The sequence below is a fragment of the Taeniopygia guttata genome, chromosome 21 (genome assembly GCF_048771995.1).
Source record: "Taeniopygia guttata chromosome 21, bTaeGut7.mat, whole genome shotgun sequence".
NCBI classification, from domain to species: Eukaryota; Metazoa; Chordata; class Aves; order Passeriformes; family Estrildidae; genus Taeniopygia; species Taeniopygia guttata.
Genome location: NC_133046.1, coordinates 5,370,521 through 5,389,844, shown reverse-complemented (window position 1 = coordinate 5,389,844; position 19,324 = coordinate 5,370,521). Strand labels below are relative to the sequence as shown.

At 47.2% G+C, this 19,324-nt stretch overlaps 1 protein-coding gene across 33 annotated transcripts in view; it reads right to left on the bottom strand.

Annotated features, from left to right (window-relative positions):
• Positions 1-19,324, bottom strand: part of EIF4G3 (eukaryotic translation initiation factor 4 gamma 3) — a 138,524-nt gene that overhangs the window by 76,677 nt on the left and 42,523 nt on the right. For 16 of the 33 annotated variants that reach the window (XR_012051690.1, XR_012051691.1, XM_030289413.4 and 13 more), the window contains one exon: positions 12,429-12,572. The exons of 10 other annotated variants lie outside the window; for them this stretch is intronic. Coding sequence is in view for 3 of the 23 variants with exons in the window: in XM_030289413.4 (XP_030145273.4) it covers positions 12,429-12,572 (144 nt within the window). In the remaining 20 variants the exon portion in view is untranslated. Of the gene's footprint in view, positions 1-12,428; positions 12,573-19,324 lie in introns of those variants that run through there. 7 more of the 33 variants (XM_030289414.4, XM_030289423.4, XM_072917400.1 and 4 more) reach the window with 1 other exon arrangement.

The following is a 19,324-nucleotide window of genomic DNA, read 5'->3' as shown; positions in this document are numbered from 1 at the left end:
CCCAGTCCCAAACCTCTATATCCCCAGTCACCTCCCAGTTCCAAACCTCTGCATTCCCAGTCACCTCACAGTTCCAAACCTTCACATGCCCAGTCACTTCCCAACCCCACAACCACGGCTCCAGCTCCCCCTGGACACCAGCACCAAGCTTAAATCTCGTGGGAGGAACAGGACAAAGTAATCAGAACACTTCAGAATAACCCAGGGTTTGCCAGGGCCACAGGCAGCCCCAAAGGCTTTTTCTGCATGGCCACAGACCAACGTGGTGCTGCAGGTCCCTTGCCCAGGCAGTTTTACATCTCGTTATATTTCGTGCATCACTGCACCACTGATGGAGAGCACCCAGCTAAAAACTCACCCAAGTGCCACCACACACACTTTTCAAAAGCATCTTGTTATTATTTAATGTCAAGACATAAAGTGCCAAAAACATGCACTGTCTAGAAAGAGGATAAAGCTGTTGAGAGATCTATCTCTTTCCCCAAACAACACAACACCCCCAGCCCACCCCAATTTCTCCTGCATGAAACCTGCACTGGTCTGTTCCCAAGCCATTCCCTGACCCGGCTGAGTGATTCTCAGAGGCACAGTCAGTGTTCTTCATTTAGATTTATAAATTAACTCACATAAACCCCTAAGACCAAAGGCAGCTGCCCGTGAGGTGAAGTACAGGAGGGGGAAGTCATTGCACAGGAGGAGGAATCTCCTCTCATCTCTGATTTTAACAACCAGACTTGGTTTTCCTTCCACCTGCTGAACTATTTTCGTTGAGGAAAACCACAAAGGGAGCAGGGGAGCAGCTGTGCTGATGCACCAGCCCCTGAGGCTGCTCTTGCAGAGGCTTTCCGTGGGTCACTGGACAGCAGGAATTTGGCCTGAAACACAGGTGGAGAAATCCCCCACAGCAGCAGAATCCATCACTTCAGTCACAAACGTGGAGTGATGGTGACAGCAAGGACGTGGCTTTTAATTGTGAATCATCATTTCTTTGTGGAGCTGGGCTGGCTCTGCCCTCCCACAGCCCCAAATCCAATCACTGTGACAACTCAATCACTGCAACCCAAACAACTGCAACCCTCCAATGAGGGAAATCTCTGGGCATTCAGCTCTGGGAAAGTAAGAGGATTATAATTTAAACCCTCTCTTCATTTCTCCCTAATGAACTCCCCGCAGGCAGCGCAGGCTGGAACAGCAGCTCCTCAGGCTGCCCCTCCTCACTCACACCCAGCACCTTGATTTCCCCCAAGCTTTGGTTTCTGCATGCCCTGGATTTTGAGAAAGGTGCATCAGGACAAACTCAGTGCCAGGGGAAGAGGCTTTCCTGGCCTCCCCACAGGCAGGTGCTCCCGTCCCTGGGAAAATGCACAGAGACTCTGAAGAGACGGTTACAGTGAGATTTTACTTTTTATCTGATGTGAAAAGCTGTGTTACTGAAGGCAGAGAGAAAGCCTCAGCCAGAGCATCCTAGAAGAGCCCAGAATCTCCTCCTCCCACAGACACGTGGCCAGTGAACGGCTCCTCTCCCATCCAGGGGCTGCCTTGGGGACACCAGCAGCATCCAGGGGAGGCACAAGGACGTTCCTGCTCTCCCTGTCTCCCCTACCACACTCCCAGGGGCTGCAGCAGAGATCACTGAACACGGGGTAGAGCAGCTTTTTACCTAAAATCAGTATTAAGGGACAAAATGAACCACTTTATAGCTATTTCACCAAGCTCTGGAGATACCCAGGATCAACCTCAGGTACCTCTGGCATCTGACCACAAACAGAGCACTGCTCGCTCCTGCACCTCTTCTGGACACACCTGACTGTCACCATTATTTTGGCAACCACATAATTCAAGTCCACCTCACTTTTTTTTCCTCCCTGGTGTGCTCTGCACTCAGCAGAACAGGCTTGGAAGCTGCTGGCAGGAAAAAGAGTATCTGTAACATACAGATCCAGCTCACCTGCAAGTATTACAGATGATGGTGGAGAAACCTGAATTATTAAATTTATTCATTTCAGCCTTTTTTAATACAGCATCCTCTCAAATAATGCATAAAGCATATTCTCCCACTATTCCTGTGAACTAGTCCAGCTTTAAAAATAGCACAACAAATGATTAAACTGCTAAACAAGGACAATTCCCCTCTAAATGCTCCCAGTTTGCCTTCATTATTACAATAATATTTCAATAGTCATCATACACAGTCTCAGATTCCTCTGTTTGAACACAAGTCCCCATTCACAGCCACGTGTTCAAATATGCAAGTTTGAGGTACCCACAACACCAGGGATGCCACATTTTTTAAGCAGCTTATTTGCAAATTATCAGCTCATCCTCACCAGGGCAATGCTGCAGAACAAAAATATGCAGCAGTTCTACTCTGCCGCCTCTCTAAGCCAGGGCTGCTCCCCTGCAGGGTACATCAGCACCTGAGAAACACTGTTTTCCTGAATATATTCGTATATAATATCTGGAATATTCAAAGTCCCATTAAAATCAGTGACAAAAGGACTAGAGCTCTTCTCTGACACCAAGCAAATTGTGCAAATGAAGAGCTCCACATAAAAAACAGAATTAACACAATTCCAGTGCAAACACTCTGCTCCTGATGGAGGGGTTGGGATGGCACCAGGGTGGGACATGGTCCAAGTCTCTGTACATTGGACATACTGGGAAGTTTTGAGGTTTGGATTTGGGTGGAGACACATAATAAACAGGAACTGTGACTGTTCAGGGAGTTTATTTAAATATGTAGGCTTTCTCTAAAGCTATTTCCTCAAAATGCCAAGATTTGGCTCCAGGTGTTTTGCTTGATTTGAGGACTTTAACAACTTGCAGACAAGTAGAAGATGCAAAGAAGAAGTAGCTGTCATCCCCATTCTCCTGACAAGTACACTGATATGTTCCCACTTTTTCCATAAGTCCAGCTGTCTGGGAATTCCTCTTGTTGGTAAATATGAACATTTTAGTGGAAGGTGTCCATGCCCACAGCAGAGGGTGGAACAAGATGAGCTTTAAGGTCCCTCCCAAACAAAACCAGTCTAGGATTCTCTGATTAAGCTCAGCCTTTAAAAGGATACAAATATCCTGACCCAGGAGGAATTACTCCTCTCTTTCCCCTTTTTCCTCTGCAGAAGTTTGTCTTGGGATACATCACCTGTGTCATTACCTGCACAGCCAAATTTGTAACCATCTTTTTTATGGCTTTACATGTTTTCACCTCACACATCTGAGTGGGCAAGGCACAGGGAAACAGCCCCAAGTAACATCCACAGAGCTACAGGCACTTTTCCTACTTCAACGTGGATAATGAGATTGTCTCCAAGAGAGGATGGTGAAGGAACACGGTCTGCTGTTCCCTGGACAGTGTATGTGTGTGCTGAGGGCAGAAATTCCGCCATCTCCACTGCTGAAAGCAGAGCTGGGACTGTCTACAGAAACACTCTTGAGTTCACAGAGTGCCTTTCACTTGTTCTATAAAACTGCCTCCCATTTTAACAAAATAGACTTTGAGGACAAGTACTTGCTCCCAGGAACACAACCCTAAGCAGCCAAGATCCTATTCCACATCAAAACAGCATCAGTGGCTTTGCAGCTTTCCTCCTATTTTCTTCCAAAAGCCAACAAAAACCTCCAAAAATGTGTTATCTGGTATCCCAGAGGATGCTGCCATCCTTGGAGACACTTGGAGACACTCAGAACCCAAGGGCAGGTGGCCACAGTTATTTCTCCAGCTGACCCAGCTCAGAGCAGGCACCTGGACCTGATGATCACACTCTTCCAACCTCCACCTGTGTGAGAGGGCAGCAATCAGATAAAATATCAAAGTTTTTCTGAATTCTACAGAAGCCCAGAAATACCCTTCATATAAAGTGTCTGAATTTGCACAAAGTTAAAACAAGTTAATAAATGATGGGTTTCTAATGACACCTTAAGGAGGGATCTGTGGAGAAAACAGGCACGGCCTTTCCAGGCTGCAGGGAGTGGAATTATGGCTCCAACATCTCTGTTGGTTCAATGGAAAACAGCAGAGTGAGAGTTCAGCTGGCAGCAGAACCAGGTTGTTTATGGATTTAAAGCCTCACCTCTGGAATGTGGCTGTCCCTGCTGCAGGTTAAATGGCTCCAGAGGTTATTCCTCTGTTTCCCAGTCTGACCCCACAGCCAACAGTGGACTCCAGGAACTCCAGGGCTCAATCTCCCTGGTTTCTCTGGCTGCAGGGATATTTTATGCCCTCTGTGCTCACAAAACACAGGCTGTGTGAAGCCCTGACTTTTGTGCTGACTCTGGTGCTTTACAGAACACATGGTGTTTGTTTAAAAACTGCCTATTTTCTGAAGCATGCAAGAAAACATCCATTAAATTGCATGGAACAGAAGGTATTATTACAGAAGGAATTCCAGAATTGAAGTTATTAAATGCAAGAAAGTGGCAAATTGCCTTGTATTGTTTTGTCTTCTTATATTATTCATAAAAATGTGGTTCAACAAGTGGCTAAGTCTGAAAAGCACCAAAATAAAGCCCAGGGCACGTGACTGTGAGAACAGAAAATGCACGTGGAGGAAAGGGATCTGAAGAATTTTTAAACAGCTACAGAGAAGTTTGATTTTCTATTAAAAATGCTGTTTTATTCCACCCCAAACCAAGTTACTGGCAAGTATAGAAGTGCTTTTGATTCCCAATAATCTGACAGGCCAAACAAAGCCGCTTCCGCTCGCGCAGCAGCCAGGATGTGCCGTGTGGCCAAGACACCCGCAGAGAGCTTTCCCTTCCAAACCCCCGTGCCTGCCCAGCGTGGAAGGGCCAGGGAACACTCAGAGCCAGGTCACGGCTACACCAGAGGAGAGGAAATGCTCAAGCAGCAGTAGAAAAAAACTTCTCTCCCCACTGGGCAAAGCAGACCGTCTGGAGAAGGATTAAACACACCTCTCACAGCGGGAATTCTTTACAGTGCCAGGACAAGGGAATGGCTTCCCACTGCCAAAGGGCAGGGATAGATGGGGTACTGGAATGGAATTCTTCCCTGGGAGGGTGGGCAGGCCCTGGCACAGGTGCCCAGGGAAGCTGTGGCTGCCCCTGGATCCCTGGCAGTGTCCAAGGCCAGGCTGGACAGGGCTTGGAGCAGCCTGGGACAGTGGGAGGTGTCCCTGCCCCTGGTAGGGGTTGGGACTGGATGAGATCAAAATCCTTTCCAACTCAAACCATCCTGGGATTCTATGATAGGATTCTATGAGGCAGATGAAGGGTGGGTCTAAAGCCAGACCTAGTCCCAGCTAGACTCAGTATTTGTGCTGCAATCTTTTCCTTGCAAATGTATATGATAAAATTGTAATGGGTCTTCCTCTTTCCTTTCCTCGCTAGAAAAATATAATTAAAGGCTCTTTCTGTCCTTATTGAGCGCACAAATACTAAAACTAATTAATACAACCCTCCTACATTGAAATTAATTCATACCTCCTTCCTATGAAGCTAACTGCTTCTAAGGTTAAATAATTAAAATAAATAATGTTAATCAGCATTTCAAGCTACATTATGCCCCAACTCTCCCTTCCTGCAGCTCTCACAACTGGATGCTCTCCCAAATTAGAAGACACCCATGAAGCCCAGCATCCCCACACAAAAGCCTCCTGAAGCCCAAAGGCACCGAGATACAAGATATGTTTGATGCTTCCAGCCAGATTTGCCCAGACTTAACTTAATGAGTTAAAAAGCACAGTAATGAACCAAAAATAATGAAATACACTCTCAGAGGAAATATTCCCAGCATTATTAACCCAATCAAAAACCTCCTAATCCTATTACAAACCAGAGGGTTCAGCTGCACTTCCAGCAGGTCTTGAACACAAAGGCCAAAAGAAGATTACACTCCTGGATTTATCAGCTATTAAATAACTCGCAGTTTCAAATCTCTACCTGCAGTCACATATTCCTGCAAGCCTGGAATTTGCAAAATGCATTGGAAATGTGCTGGGATGAAGTCTGACCCGGATATACAGAAGGAAGCACAAGGAAAGAAATGAGAAGAAAAAGTGGTCAAACTCTTGACTGGTTAGGAAAAAATCCATTACTACATATTAATCTGGTTATTTAGGTAGGTTTATTGTTCACAAAACACTATCAGGAGTTGAGTTGTTTAAATTTGCCTTATTATATGGAATGGACAGCAGATCCAAGAAACTGGAATCTGCTGCTTGGAAGAGCAGCACAACCAGGCAACATTTTCCCTCAGCTGGTCCAGCACCAACTTCTTCATTTATACACGGAGAGTTTAATCTTTCATTCTGTGTCTACATCACAAATAAACTCCCTGACTGACAACCATAAAAGTTATGGCACTGTGGGCAGGTTTAACCAACAGGGAATTGGCTCCTTACACAGAACAAGGAGGTTTCTACACAGAGAAGTTCTCTGGGGGAAGAGCTTAGGGATCAACTCAGATCAAGGGATCCACAGCACTGCTCCTGAGCACAGAAAATGATGGACAGGGAGCTTATCTGAATGAGACGATAAAATTGGGAGCCCCTTGTGTCCCAGGAGCAGTGGAAGTTTACTATCTGATTTTATAGTGACTATTTTCTTCTAGCAAAGCACGTGTGGACCCAAATAATGGGAATCATCAATCTGGAAGGGACCCACAAGGATTAGAGTCCAACCCCTGGCCCTGCACACACACCCCAGCAATCCCAGCCTGTCCAAAGGCTCCTGGAGCTCTGGCAGCCTCGGGACTGGGACCATTCCCTTGGCAGTGCCCAGCACCCTCTGGGGAAGAGCCTTTCCTGATCTCCAGCCCAAACCCCCCTGGCCCAGCTCCAGCCCTTCCCTGAGGTCCTGTCCCTGCTCACCAGGGGGAGGATGAGTTTAATGTGTAGCAACCAGACTCCAAAGGCAGCTGCCTCCAACACCAGGAGAGAACAAGGATTAACACTCCCCATGTCCCAGGGCACCTGACTGACCCCAGGGTATACCAATGGGTGAGGTTACAATTAAATTACATCCCTCCTTCTGTTACAATCCCTTAATAAACATCCCTTTATTAAAAGCATCTCAAATTGGGCTGCAGAAGATGGAAGCAGTGAATAAGCATCATGGTTCTAACAGGATTATTCCAGCTCCTGAAGAAAGGATCCAAGATCATAAAAGAGGGGTTTGGGGATTGCCTAATAAACATGCCACAGATGGCAGGCAGACTTGCTTCCTGGCACACATTCCCAGACCTGAAGGTACTAAGGAATGTCTCCCTGCTATTACAAATACTAATTCAACGATGGTGACATTTTTGAGGAGCAGAATGAGACCACAAAACTCTCTTCACTTCAGGCACAGAACCAGACGGTAACAAGTTTCAGCTGGTGCAATCTGTTCTGGATTTATATCAGCCACCTAAAAGTCAAGGTCTCTGTGCACCAAGATCCAGAGAATTCAGCCTTCCTGCACTTTTGTTCTCTTAGGTGTATCTCGATCTTTTCAGGAGCAGGTGAGGGATGTCCACAACTACAGCAGCTCCAGAGGAAGGTCCCTATGAGTGCTGTGGGATCCTCTGCTCCCTAGAGCTCCAACATTCCAGCCCATCCCAAGAGGCAGCCGTGGCTAGGCAGCACCAATCTGCTCAGTGCACAGCATGTTCTTAATGAGAGCTGAAACTATCCCTGATTACAGAGGAAATTCCTGGCAATTTCTTCCAAGCATGGTCGTTTGATGATTCCAAACTGTGGGTCTGGACTAAGAGAATCCCTCAGCATCCCACTGGAGCCTGCAGTTCTAAGGCTGAGGCAGAGAAAGCTGAGAGTCTTTTCCAAACCATTCACCCTCACATGCCAGAACTCACTGCACTTGTTCCTTGTTTTGGGGGATCCTCCAAAACACCCCCAGGTCATGAGTGGGATGAAACTGTCTTCTCCTGGTGCCCCAAGCTCTGCACACTGCCTCTGGAGGAGCCCTCTCCTCCTCTGTCCACTCCATGGACAGAGGAAAGCTCTTTCCTGCTGCTCCCAGCCCAGTTGCTCTGGAAGTGCTCTGCTTTCCCATTATCCCATCCTACCATGGCTGCCCCATCCCTCAGTGTAAGGCACTGCAATGGGGCAGATTTACAGCGTTTCAGCTGCTCCTGTTAGGGGCCCTGGGAATGCTCTCAGCCTGCTCTGGATTCTCCATCCATCAGGGGATGGTGCCTGACTGTCAGTCCAGGCCCTACCTGAGCTCTGCATAACCTGCTCTGGGAGCCACATCCAAGGAGGAGCTGCTCTGCCCTTTTTCCAATGGCTTCTCCTTTCCTCCACACACTGAGACAGGGAATTAATTGTGTCAAACCAGCCCCTTCTGCAGCCTCAAGCCAGGAGAGGAGGAAGAGGGGCCATGCCCCCCCTTCCCTTGTTGGAATGAGGGAAAAACACGCAAAACCCAACAGGAATATGAAATTTTATGTACTTGGGGCCACATCTGGCCATAACATCATTGCAGCAGCATGTGCTGCGCATTCCCCTGCGCCAGAGCTCAGCACATTCCCGAGAGCAGCACTATGACTTCAAGGCCCTGGAATTTGGGAAGCAGAGATGCTGCCTGTTGCTGCAAAGACGGGGGTGTGGGACTGCTCCACATCACTGCCAAGGCCTCCTCACTGTGCTGCACAAACTAATCCTGAAGGGCAGCAACGTGCCGGAGGGTGTCCGTCGGGAAAGCCTCAGAGGAGGTGGAGCAGGGAGCCGTGCTCTTGTTTTGGCCATGCCAGATGGAAATGGTGGAGGAGGAAGAGAAAGGGCCACCCAACCACAGCACCACAGAATCAGCTGCTTCTAGATAAAGAATCCAAACAAAGGTACAATGTTCACTTGCACTTGACTTCTCAGGTTAAATACATTCCCTGATTTGTGGTTCCCAAATTCTCCCTTTCAGACCACTCAGCACAATGCTGTCATCTCATCACACACAAACTTACAGTGAACTGCTCCAGCTCCTGGAGCTCCAGGAAAGGACAGCAATTTGTTTTATCACTTACTAGAATTCAAGATATTACTGCATCACCCAGCCCCCAGATGTGCTGGGACAGGCAGCTCTGGAGCAGCCAGGACAGGTCACTGGTAGAACCAAAGCATTTGTTAACCCTCCTTCTCCTTTGGAGCATGGCTTCTGCCAAGGTGAGGGTGAAGGGTCTGGAGGGGCCACACGAGAAGCAGCTGAGAGCACTTGGTGTGTTCAGCCTGGAGCAGAGGAGCCAGAGGGGAGCCCTCACTGGGGCTGCAGCTCCTCCCGAGGGGCAGCTCTGATCTCTCCTGTGAGCAGGGACAGGACCCAGGGAAGGGCTGGAGCTGGGCCAGGGGGGTTTGGGCTGGAGATCAGGAAAGGTTCTTCCCCAGAGGGTGCTGGGCACTGCCCAGGGAATGGTCCCAGCCCCGAGGCTGCCAGAGCTGCAGGAGCCTTTGGACAGGCTGGGATTGCTGGGGTGTGTGTGCAGGGCCAGGGGTTGGACTCTGATCCTTGTGGGTCCCTTCCAGCTCAGGACATTCCCTGGTTCTGTGAAATCCCCTCTTCAGGAAACTCTAGAGCCTGAGGAGATGCCGAGATCCCACCTGGGTAACAGCAAAGAGAGGCTCTGCGGAGCACTCACAGCAATCTGCCCCACAAGCAGTGACACACTTTCTGCCCAAACTCCATTTAGTACCAAATGACATCCAAAGCCTAAAACACCCACCAGTATTTTCACTCACTACTGCCTCAAGAGCAGTCCCTACCTTGGAAAGACTCACTTTGATGAGGATTTATTAACTCAGGAGTCTGATGGAGAAATCAATTACTCTTAATCAGACTCTAATTCAAACTAAGTGGTCTTGTCCTTATCTTTTATGCACAAACACCCCCTCGCTACGTTAGGCATGACTGGACAAAGGCAAAGACAACCTTTGTTCAGTGTTCAATCATCAATGCAGTGTGGGTGGGTAAAATACAGTTATTTGTAGTTTATTGCTGTTAAAGGAATTAATAACACCACATTCATCTGAGTCCCATGTCAGCTTGGGTCCCTTCTTCTCTAAAGGGAAACAGTAGGATTTAAGATTTAAGGTGCCCAAGAATCAGACAAAATTACTCAAAAATTACTCTCTCACCACTTTCTAAAAGAAAGCAAATGAATGAAAACATGTTGGAAATTCACAAACTACAAGAGGTGTGGAAAGAGAAAACTTCCACTCACCTCGTTCTTAACACAAGCACCGTTCCTTGAAGCCCAGGGGAGACAAATCACAGATGCAATGAACAGGTTAAACTTTCATCCAAATCTCCATTTAGCTCGGGAATTTCTTACCATAACACAGACACTCAACTCCTGACAGGGGTCCAAGTGAGATACACAGAAAAATATTCAGAATTTACATTTACCCAGCTCTCTAATAGTTCAGGGGTACAGAAAACTGTCCCTGGGGACATGTTATTCTGTAAGGCTTTAATCCCCCTTACTGGTGTCTGAAGTGCAGGCACCTGCATTTTGGCTCTTCACAGAACCCCAGAATGATTTGGGTTGGATTACCTTGCTCCAACTTGCCCAGCCATGGGCAGGGACAGCTTCCACCAGACCAGGCTGCTCCAAGCCCTGTCCAACCTGGCATCAGCACCCAAGCTTCACCCAAAGGGGAGGGTTCCTGAGGGGAGCCCCGGCACCAGCTGGGAATGAGCAGGAGCTGCACTCAGCTATTTCACTGCTGAGTCCCACCTTGGCAGGGATCACCTGGGGAAAACCCTGCAGTGCCCAGGCCTCTCTGCCCCCAAAGCCTTGCTGCTGCTCCCTGTCCCTCAGCACACGAGGGCTGGCTCCTAAAAGGGGGAGCACGGCCACCCCGGGAGCCCCCAGGGCCCTCAGCTGTCACCAGGGCTGTGAGGTCGCTCCAGCAGCATGGCAGGGACAGAGGCTGACCCTCACCTCCAAGAGCCAGCAGGACAGGAAAGCAGCATTATCCAGCTGGCTGGAGATTGGGCACAGAACCCACTCCCTATGGATGCACTGACTCAATGGAAAACACTAAGGGAAGAAAAGAAATCCCTTGATTACAATAGATTTAAAGAGGCTGCTCAGAATGTTCTCTTCTTCCCCTCTCCTTTGCCACATGAGTAGCTTCCATGTGTTGATGAGGTTTACCAGGAAGGAATGTCTTGATCCATGACAAAAGCCAGGCAGTATCTGAGGGTTTGCTCTGCAACCCTGCTGTGCTCTCCCTGTTCCATGAGCCTCAGCCCAAGAACCCTGCAGCCCGAGTGCAGGAACAGCTCCAACACCACCAATGCCTGCCAGAGACACTGCAGCCTCTAATGTCCCACCCATGGAGGATGAGCATCTGCACATTGCCAAACACAACCACGAGTTTCACTTTCCCCATCACGCTCTATCTAGAATGTGCATTATTCAGGTGAAGTGTTCCTTCCATGACCTATTTCCAGGCATCTCCTGAAGGTCAGCTGCAGTTTAATGTTTCAGAGGCTGGTGGGGGGGCTGGGATCCACCTGAGGCTCTCCCCATCACTTCCCCATTCCCAACCCACCCTCAGCCTCCCATCCTGCTCCCCTTCCTCAGAACAAAACCACTCTCCTTAACAGCTGACCTGTTCTGGCCTTCCTGTTTGATCCACACAAGTATAAATCCATCAAGAGCACAGGGAACATCAGGCTTTCCTCTAGTTCACACCTCATTCCTCACACATCCCATTTTCCCCATCCCAGTATCTTTTATCTCCCTTTTTTTCCCCCGCCCTATTACCTGCCTCTTTTGCCCCTTCCTTTTTCAGATAAGCTTCTCTACTCTCAAGTCAGCCCTACAGAATATTTATCTAATAGAGACTACAAAGAGACCAATTTATTCCATATATCTCACTACACTCTATTTCTTCATTCTTATTATAACTCCCATTTATCTCCTGTTCTGGACTTTTCTGTAACCAGCCCTTTGTCTCATCTCTTTTATGAGAAATCATTTGTGCAACTCGTTTTCCTGACCCATTTCTTAGAATTACAGAACTGCACCATCTTGTACAAAACTGCACCATCTTGATTTCCCCTCAGAAAATCCCTGAGACAGGACACAGGACACTTTTAGGGTGTTAAACCTGGAAGTCAGGCTGTGCCCCAGACTCCCTGATCCAACAGCAAAACACATTCCTCCTCATCCACGATTATTTTCTCTAATTTTTCAAGTTGGTTTTAGTTTCTATTACAACCTCTAGGAGGAACTAATGCCTAATAAACTCATACTTAATTTATAAATACCAATTTATGGTATTGGTGCGCTATGCTAAGTGCTGCTGATAGGTCACTGCAAGGTTCAAGCCACACCCTTTATTCACTTTATTTCTACACTGGACACAGACAACACAACTCAGTTGCTTGCTGAGCAGAGAAGCTGAGAATGGGACAGGAGGGAAAGGGGGAGGCTGGGAATGCTCTGCTCCAACGCCAGGTCTTACCTGTGAGAGCCCAGGGGACGATGCATGTCCCGGTGGCGTTGCAGCAAGATTTGGGTGTCCCTTATTTATTTCATGTGCAGTGTAAGGGGATGGGGCAGGAGGACCCGGTTGTCTTGCTACTTGTGTTACCTGTGTGGAGATAAACTGTTAGTAAAACATTACATTAGTAAGCAGTCTGCAGAGACTCCATTGTACATATCTACAGAGACAAAATAATACATATTTATCTAAGTGAAACACTGCACAAGTTATCTATTTATGTGATTCACAATGTGGAAGGATCAAAAAATCAGAGCACCAGCTGCAGTCACTGGTGGAAATGTGGGATCCCTTTGCCTTCAGGCCTGGGATCTTCTGATCCCTCCATGAGAAGCTATATCAAAAAATATTGGGATTTTGCAAGGGGATACACATCACCAGCAATAAACTATGGGGGAAATTTGCATATTCCCCTCGAAAAAGGAAAAATAAAGGACTGGAGAGAAGGCATGGTATCTGCAGGGCTTGCCACAAGCAAAGAATGAAACAGCAAAGCAAATATTGCATATGTTTATCTCCTTTCTCAACCTCTAATAAAAAAAACTCAACAAAACACATTAAGCAAAATATTCAAAAAATATTCTCATGGCACACAAATATATGCTCCACTTTACTATCTCCACGATAGAACTGTTTTAAATATGTTTTAGAGAGTGGCCATAGCAAAACAAAAGGGGAATCAAAGAAAAAAAAGAGTCACACAACTATTGGGTGACACCTCCAGCTGTTCAACACAACTAAATTTTGGCAGATTGGGTTAAAATGCAGGCTACTGAAATTCAGCATTTGCTTCTCACTGACCTTTTCTCATTTATTTGTTTGCTGAAAAGCACTTCTTAATAATGGAATGATTTGGGTTGGAAGGGACCTTAAATTCATCCAGTTTCACCCTTGCCATAAGTAGGGACACCTTCCACTATCCCAGACTGCTCCAAGCCCCGTCCAACCTGGCCCTGGACACTACCAGGGATCCAGGAGCAGCCACAGCTGCTCTGGGCAGCCTGTGCCAGGGCCTGCCCACCTCACAGGGGAGGATTTATCCCAATATCCCATCTAACATTCCCCAGTCTGAGGTAAAGGCACCTGAAGCCCACACAGATCACTGGCACTGCACAGGCCAATGTGTCCATAAATGTCCCCAGCAAGGTAAAAAGAAGACAGAAGGAAATTCCTGGCTCCTTTAATGGAGTATTAGCTCCAAGCTCCAAGAGAGCAGAAGTCACGGAGTTCACCACTTAAGTGCTTTTTCCACGTCACTTTATTGCACCCAGAGCGTCCACGCCTGTCATTACAGTTCCTAAACCACAGCAGCTGCGCCAGCCCCGAAATCCCAGGAAATCACAACATGCAACAGCTCCAGGGCTTGAGAATGGGCCAGGAGCCTTCACTGTGGGAAGATTTACAGCCCCCAAGTGCTCATCAGAGGAAAGGGTGGGTCAGTCACAGAACCTCATCCCGTGTCCCCAACTGGATCCTTCCCTCCGCCAGGGATGAATCATCTCTTTTTCGGGCTGATCTCTCTTGGCAGGTGTGCGCACGCAGCCTCGGCTGAATCAGAGCCAGCCTCACACAGAGTTCCATAAAACTTTCCACAGCCCATCCCCGAGAAAATGAAAGTCTGTCCCATGACTCTTGTGTCAACCCTGAGAGAGTTGTCATGTCAATCATGCAGCACTCGGTGCTTAGAAGTGACTACGGATTGTGATGGGTATCAAATAATGCAGTCAGGAGGGGGAGGAAGCAAAGGCAGCCCAAAAAACCAAGGAAATCACTCCTATCAACAGCCCCAGTGACAGGCTGTGCCCATGCTCCTCACGATTCTCCTTGAATGACACTTCTTGGGGGAAAACAGGTAATTTTGTGACAGCTGTGGGACTTTAACACTGCCAGTTTTCACCTCCCTACTCTCAGCAGTGCAAACACTGCTCCAGCAAAGGCTGGAGCCATCCAAAATCCTCCGATCCAACAGCAGCCAAGTCCACACAGGGCTTTGACAATGGGGACAGGGGCACTACCAATACCCCAGGTCACTGTGAGCATCCAGCAGTCCTCCTCCTCCTCAGAAATTGCAACATGCAAATAGAATCGTGGAATAGAATCCCAGAATCACTAAGGTTGGAAAGCCCTCCAATATCATCTAGTTCAACCATTAACCATGCACTGCCAGGTCCCAAGTGCCACATCCCCACTCCTTCTCAACACTTCCAGGGATGGTGACTCCAGCACTGCCTTGGGGAGAATAACCTAAGCTGGAGGCTCCTGAAAGACAACAAGAAATGCTCTCGTGAATGGATCTGAAATCTGGAGGCTGAACTGAGAGAAAAACTGCAGCTGCTTCAGTGAGTCCATGAGATATCCTCGTGCAGTGCAGCAGGCACGTGACAGACACAGGTCTGGACCTACTAAAATTGGCTTGAAAGCCTAATGAAGGCAGCACAACAATTATAAAATTGTACTAACTTGACAGTTTGGCAACAGCACACTTGGAGAGTATCCCATAGCAGCCTACCACTGATTTTCCAGGACCTCCAAGTTTAGCAAGTCTAGTTCAGTGCACCCAAACCAAGGACTGGTGTTTGTTCCAGCAGAAGGAAAAGCACAGAGAGCCTTTCTCAGCAGCTACAGCAATGTTGGTGTTTCCACACCTTCCTCTTCCTACAACAAATTATTTATAAATAAACTGAATTATAAAATATTGATTTTAATGTAAACAGGTAGTAAAGGAAGACATATTTGCTGAATTTGTGTTTTTTCTTCAGTAATTTTTAACAAAGGTAAAAGGTAGAGACGCTGTCTAAGATCATCACTCCTGGGGTATCTGCCCCCATAGAGCCCTGGGTGTGGTTTGCTGCTTCTTAAATGGTCTGAGATGACTATGGAAGCAAATATCCTCCTTAAATCTATAGGTTAAGTCATTCTCCTAAAAATGGATGTACAAAATTACATATTAATTTGCTAGGGCACCACTTTCTATTTTCCCTGAGTAGCAAGAGCTAATTTTAGTTTTCCAGAAGCTTTAATCCTGTATTTTAAAGGAAGCAGGTAATGAAATACAAAATAAAAACTCAGTCTAGAATTCTTGCTTTTCGTTCTGAGATATTTTACACATTTTGGGTTTAGCATCTTCTGCAAGTTTGGGATTACTCTTTACCACACCCAAATCCCTGGTTTCATGTACTTCAGGAGCTGTGGCCACCCCATCCCTGGAAGTGTCCAAGGCCAGGCTGGACAGGGCTTGGAGCAGCCTGGGATTGTGGGAGGTGTCCCTGCTCATGGCAGGGGTGGCACTGGATGGGCTTTAAGGTCCATCCCAACCCAAACCATTCCGTGATTCTAGGCTGGAACAGGATGAGGAATTGAGCTTCCCTCCTGCACATTCCACAGCCTGTGCAGCATGGACTGTGTCGGCCTCCTGACCCAGATCCTTCCTTTGAGCACAGGGTGGCTGGAGCAGCTAATCCTCCCTAATCCCTTTTCTACAGGATTCTCTTCACTGCAGGAAGATCCCTTCAAAGGACACGAAGGTGAATCACAGAACCTCTGCTGGATGTGAAACACTCGTGGGGACCAATGGGCACCTCGGGACAGAAAACAACCAAACCAAACACCCCAAGAGCGAATGACAGAGTCAACCCTTAGTCCTTGAAAATCTGGGACAAGGGGGCTCTTCAGCACTTCACTTCCCCTTTGCCTTCTTTGCCCCCAGCTGGTGTGAGCTGAGCTCCCTGACAGGATGTGGCACCTGCTCCAAAAGGCACATGAGGACAGCAACTCACCAGTGCCTTCAATGAGTGTGGGATCCAGCCCTGCCACAGGGACCCTGCTCCAGGCTGCACCTGACCAGGTGACTTTCCTCCACACAAACACACCTCGTTAACACTCACTCCTATTCAGTTCTCATCCAGAAGTCATTCACAGAAGCACAGAATGGTTTGGGTTGGAAGGAACCTTTAACTCATCCCATTCCATGGGCAGGGGCACCTTCCACTGGAGCAGGTTGCTCGGGGCCTCAGTGTTGCTCCTCAGCTCATCAGAGTTTATCCCTGAGCAGTTTTGGTCCAAGCTTCAGCACTTCCAATCACAACATGCTACTAAATCAGTTACAAACCTCCAACATAACCTGCCAAAACTAGTTATTTGTGCAAAACCAGGATGTCCATGAACACCGTTAATTTTATCCAATCCCAGAGCTGTGCCTCGTGCTGCATCTGCAGAGCATGTCTGCTTCTGCTCATTAATCTCATTTTCCATAGATTCAGCCCCATTCCCCTGGGCACAGGACAGGGGTGGCTGGTGGGATTCACACTCACTTTTTGTGCGGTTCCCCTCCTGTTAGAGGTCTACATCTTTCAAAATAACTCCAACCCAAAAAACTCTCTTGAATATATTTTTTTGAAATAATTTACAACAGAAACAAAATTTCATGCTTATGTCCCTTCTCAACTCTGCAGGTTTGCGATCTTTCAGAGGTCACACAAGTAATCACCCTCATTTCTTGCAGTGTAGAGGATTTGGAAACACCAGGCAAGAAGCAGTTTACAACAACCCAAACTTTTATGTCCAAAAGCAGCTCTGCAATAGAGCATTCTCCATTTTTGATGAGGGAAAATTATTGCAAGCTTAGTTCATTTATTTCCAGCTGTGGCTTGCTTTCAAAATTTTCCTGCTGGATTTATTTATTAAAAAACCCAAGCCAACAACCCATTCAGTATAACATGTCACAATAAAGAAATAAATACAGATGACTTATGATACATTTAGGTGGGTTTGGTTTTAATACTAGTAAAAGAGGTTCTACCAAAGCCTTACTATGCACTTTGAGCATCTCCAAGTTCTCAGACAAACTTCATCCCACTTTGCCTCTTTCTCGGCTCCTACCTCTGTCCTACAGGAAAATTTCTTCCATCAGATTTAATTTTATTATTGGGACTCATAGGGGAAACCACATGATTTGCCATTCCCATTTTTGTAGTTGTGGGGGGAAAAAAAAAAGAGTTCTGGAATGTGCAACCAAGGTTCTGATAATGGATGTGGAAAGGCACAGAAAGGATAATTGAATTATTTTTTTTCTCTTTATCTAACTAAAAATTGGGGGTTCATATGTGGGTTGTCCATATCTCAAGTGATTTCTCCTCCCACCCCATGCATGATGTACAGGGCCAACACGGGGGTAGCTCAGTCACCACGTGGTGGTTATGGACCCCAAAACTCTTCCCACACCAGTCATACTCTGCAAAAACATGGAAAGTCATGCTCTAGAAATGATGATCCATAATCCACGTGGAATCCCACAGAAGATGTGCAAGCAAATAAAACACTGATGGGAAAAAGCAGCCCATGGATACTGAGGATGCACTTAAAGGTTGAAATTGAAGATCGTGGAGGCCTTTTCCAACCTTCACGATTCTGTGATCTCACATTGCTGTTCAAAATGCCTGTTTAATGCAAACCCAGGCCTCAGACACATGGTGCTGTTCCTTGTGTAACAAACCACTGAGACCTTTCATGAATGAATTTGTCAAGGCACTCCCATCATGTGCTTTTTCCATCCCAATTCATTTTCCCCTGGACTCCCTCTGAATCTGAAATCTGCCTGGGGCTTCTAATGGAAGCCTGAAAGGAACCCAGGCGAGAAATTTCTCTCCTTTCCCCAAAACATGAAATTTTCTCTCAAACTTCTGCATTCTCAGATCCTGGAACTGAGATATTTCCAGCCCTGTCTTCTATTCCTGTAACATAGGAGTGGTATTTTTCCACACTGAAAAGCTATTTTAGGTCATTCTTCACAGTTACTTTTCTATTTTACATTAATTTAAATTTTTACAGTCATATTTTCCCCCACAGGCATCTGCATTATATCTTGGGAGGAAAGAATTGAAAAAAATAACCTTCTTTAAAGGACTTCAGATATTTTTTAAGTGTTTTTTAAGTGTTGTGTGGGGTATATAAAAGATAATACAAACTGAATTATTTATTATAACTGTTTGTGCATTTATGTTCACAGAATGGTTTGGGCAGGAAGGGACCTTAAAAGCTCATCTTGTTCCATGGCCAGGGACACTTTCCACTGTCCCAGGCTGCTCCAAGCCCTGTCCAGCCTGGCCTTGGACACTGCCAGGGATTCAGGGGCAGCCACAGCTGCTCTGGGCAGCCTGTGCCAGGGCCTCCCTACCCTCCCAGGGAAGGATTTCTTCACAATTTGTTCCTTTGGTTTTGCTTTTCTGCACACAAACATTTCTGTATCAGGTACTGAGAACAGAGGCTGCCCAAAGCCTGCAGCTCAGGTTTGTTTTTTCCCTGGTTTCACTGCCTCAAACCTCATAATCTTCAACCCTTGTTAGCTGTACCCCACCCATTCCAACTCACCTGGGTGGGAATCCCCAACTCCCTGGCCACCAGACCACCCATGGCCACAGTGTCCTTCTGCCACCACAGCCACCTGAGCTGCTGCATTTCTGGGACCAACAGGCACTTGGCAGCACTTTTACCCTTAATCCTGCCCAGAGCTCAGATCAGCACCCCTGACAGCCCCTGTAGAGGAGGCATAGAACTCCTCTACCACCCAGAAAAGGGATAAATATCACCATTATCATGGAACCATCATGGAATGGTTTGGGTTGGGAGGGACTTGAATCCTCCTCATCCCATTCCACCCCTGCAGGGGCACCTTCCACTGTCCCAGCTGCTCCAAACCCCAATGCCCAACTTGGCCTTGGGCACTGCCAGGGATCCAGGGGCAGCCACAGCTGCTCTGGGCAAGAGATGCTCCAGCCCCAGGTGCCCCCAGGGAGCCAGAGCCAAAGACTCCATCCCCAGTCACTCCTGCAAACAGAGAAGGAGAAAACCTTGCACAGCAG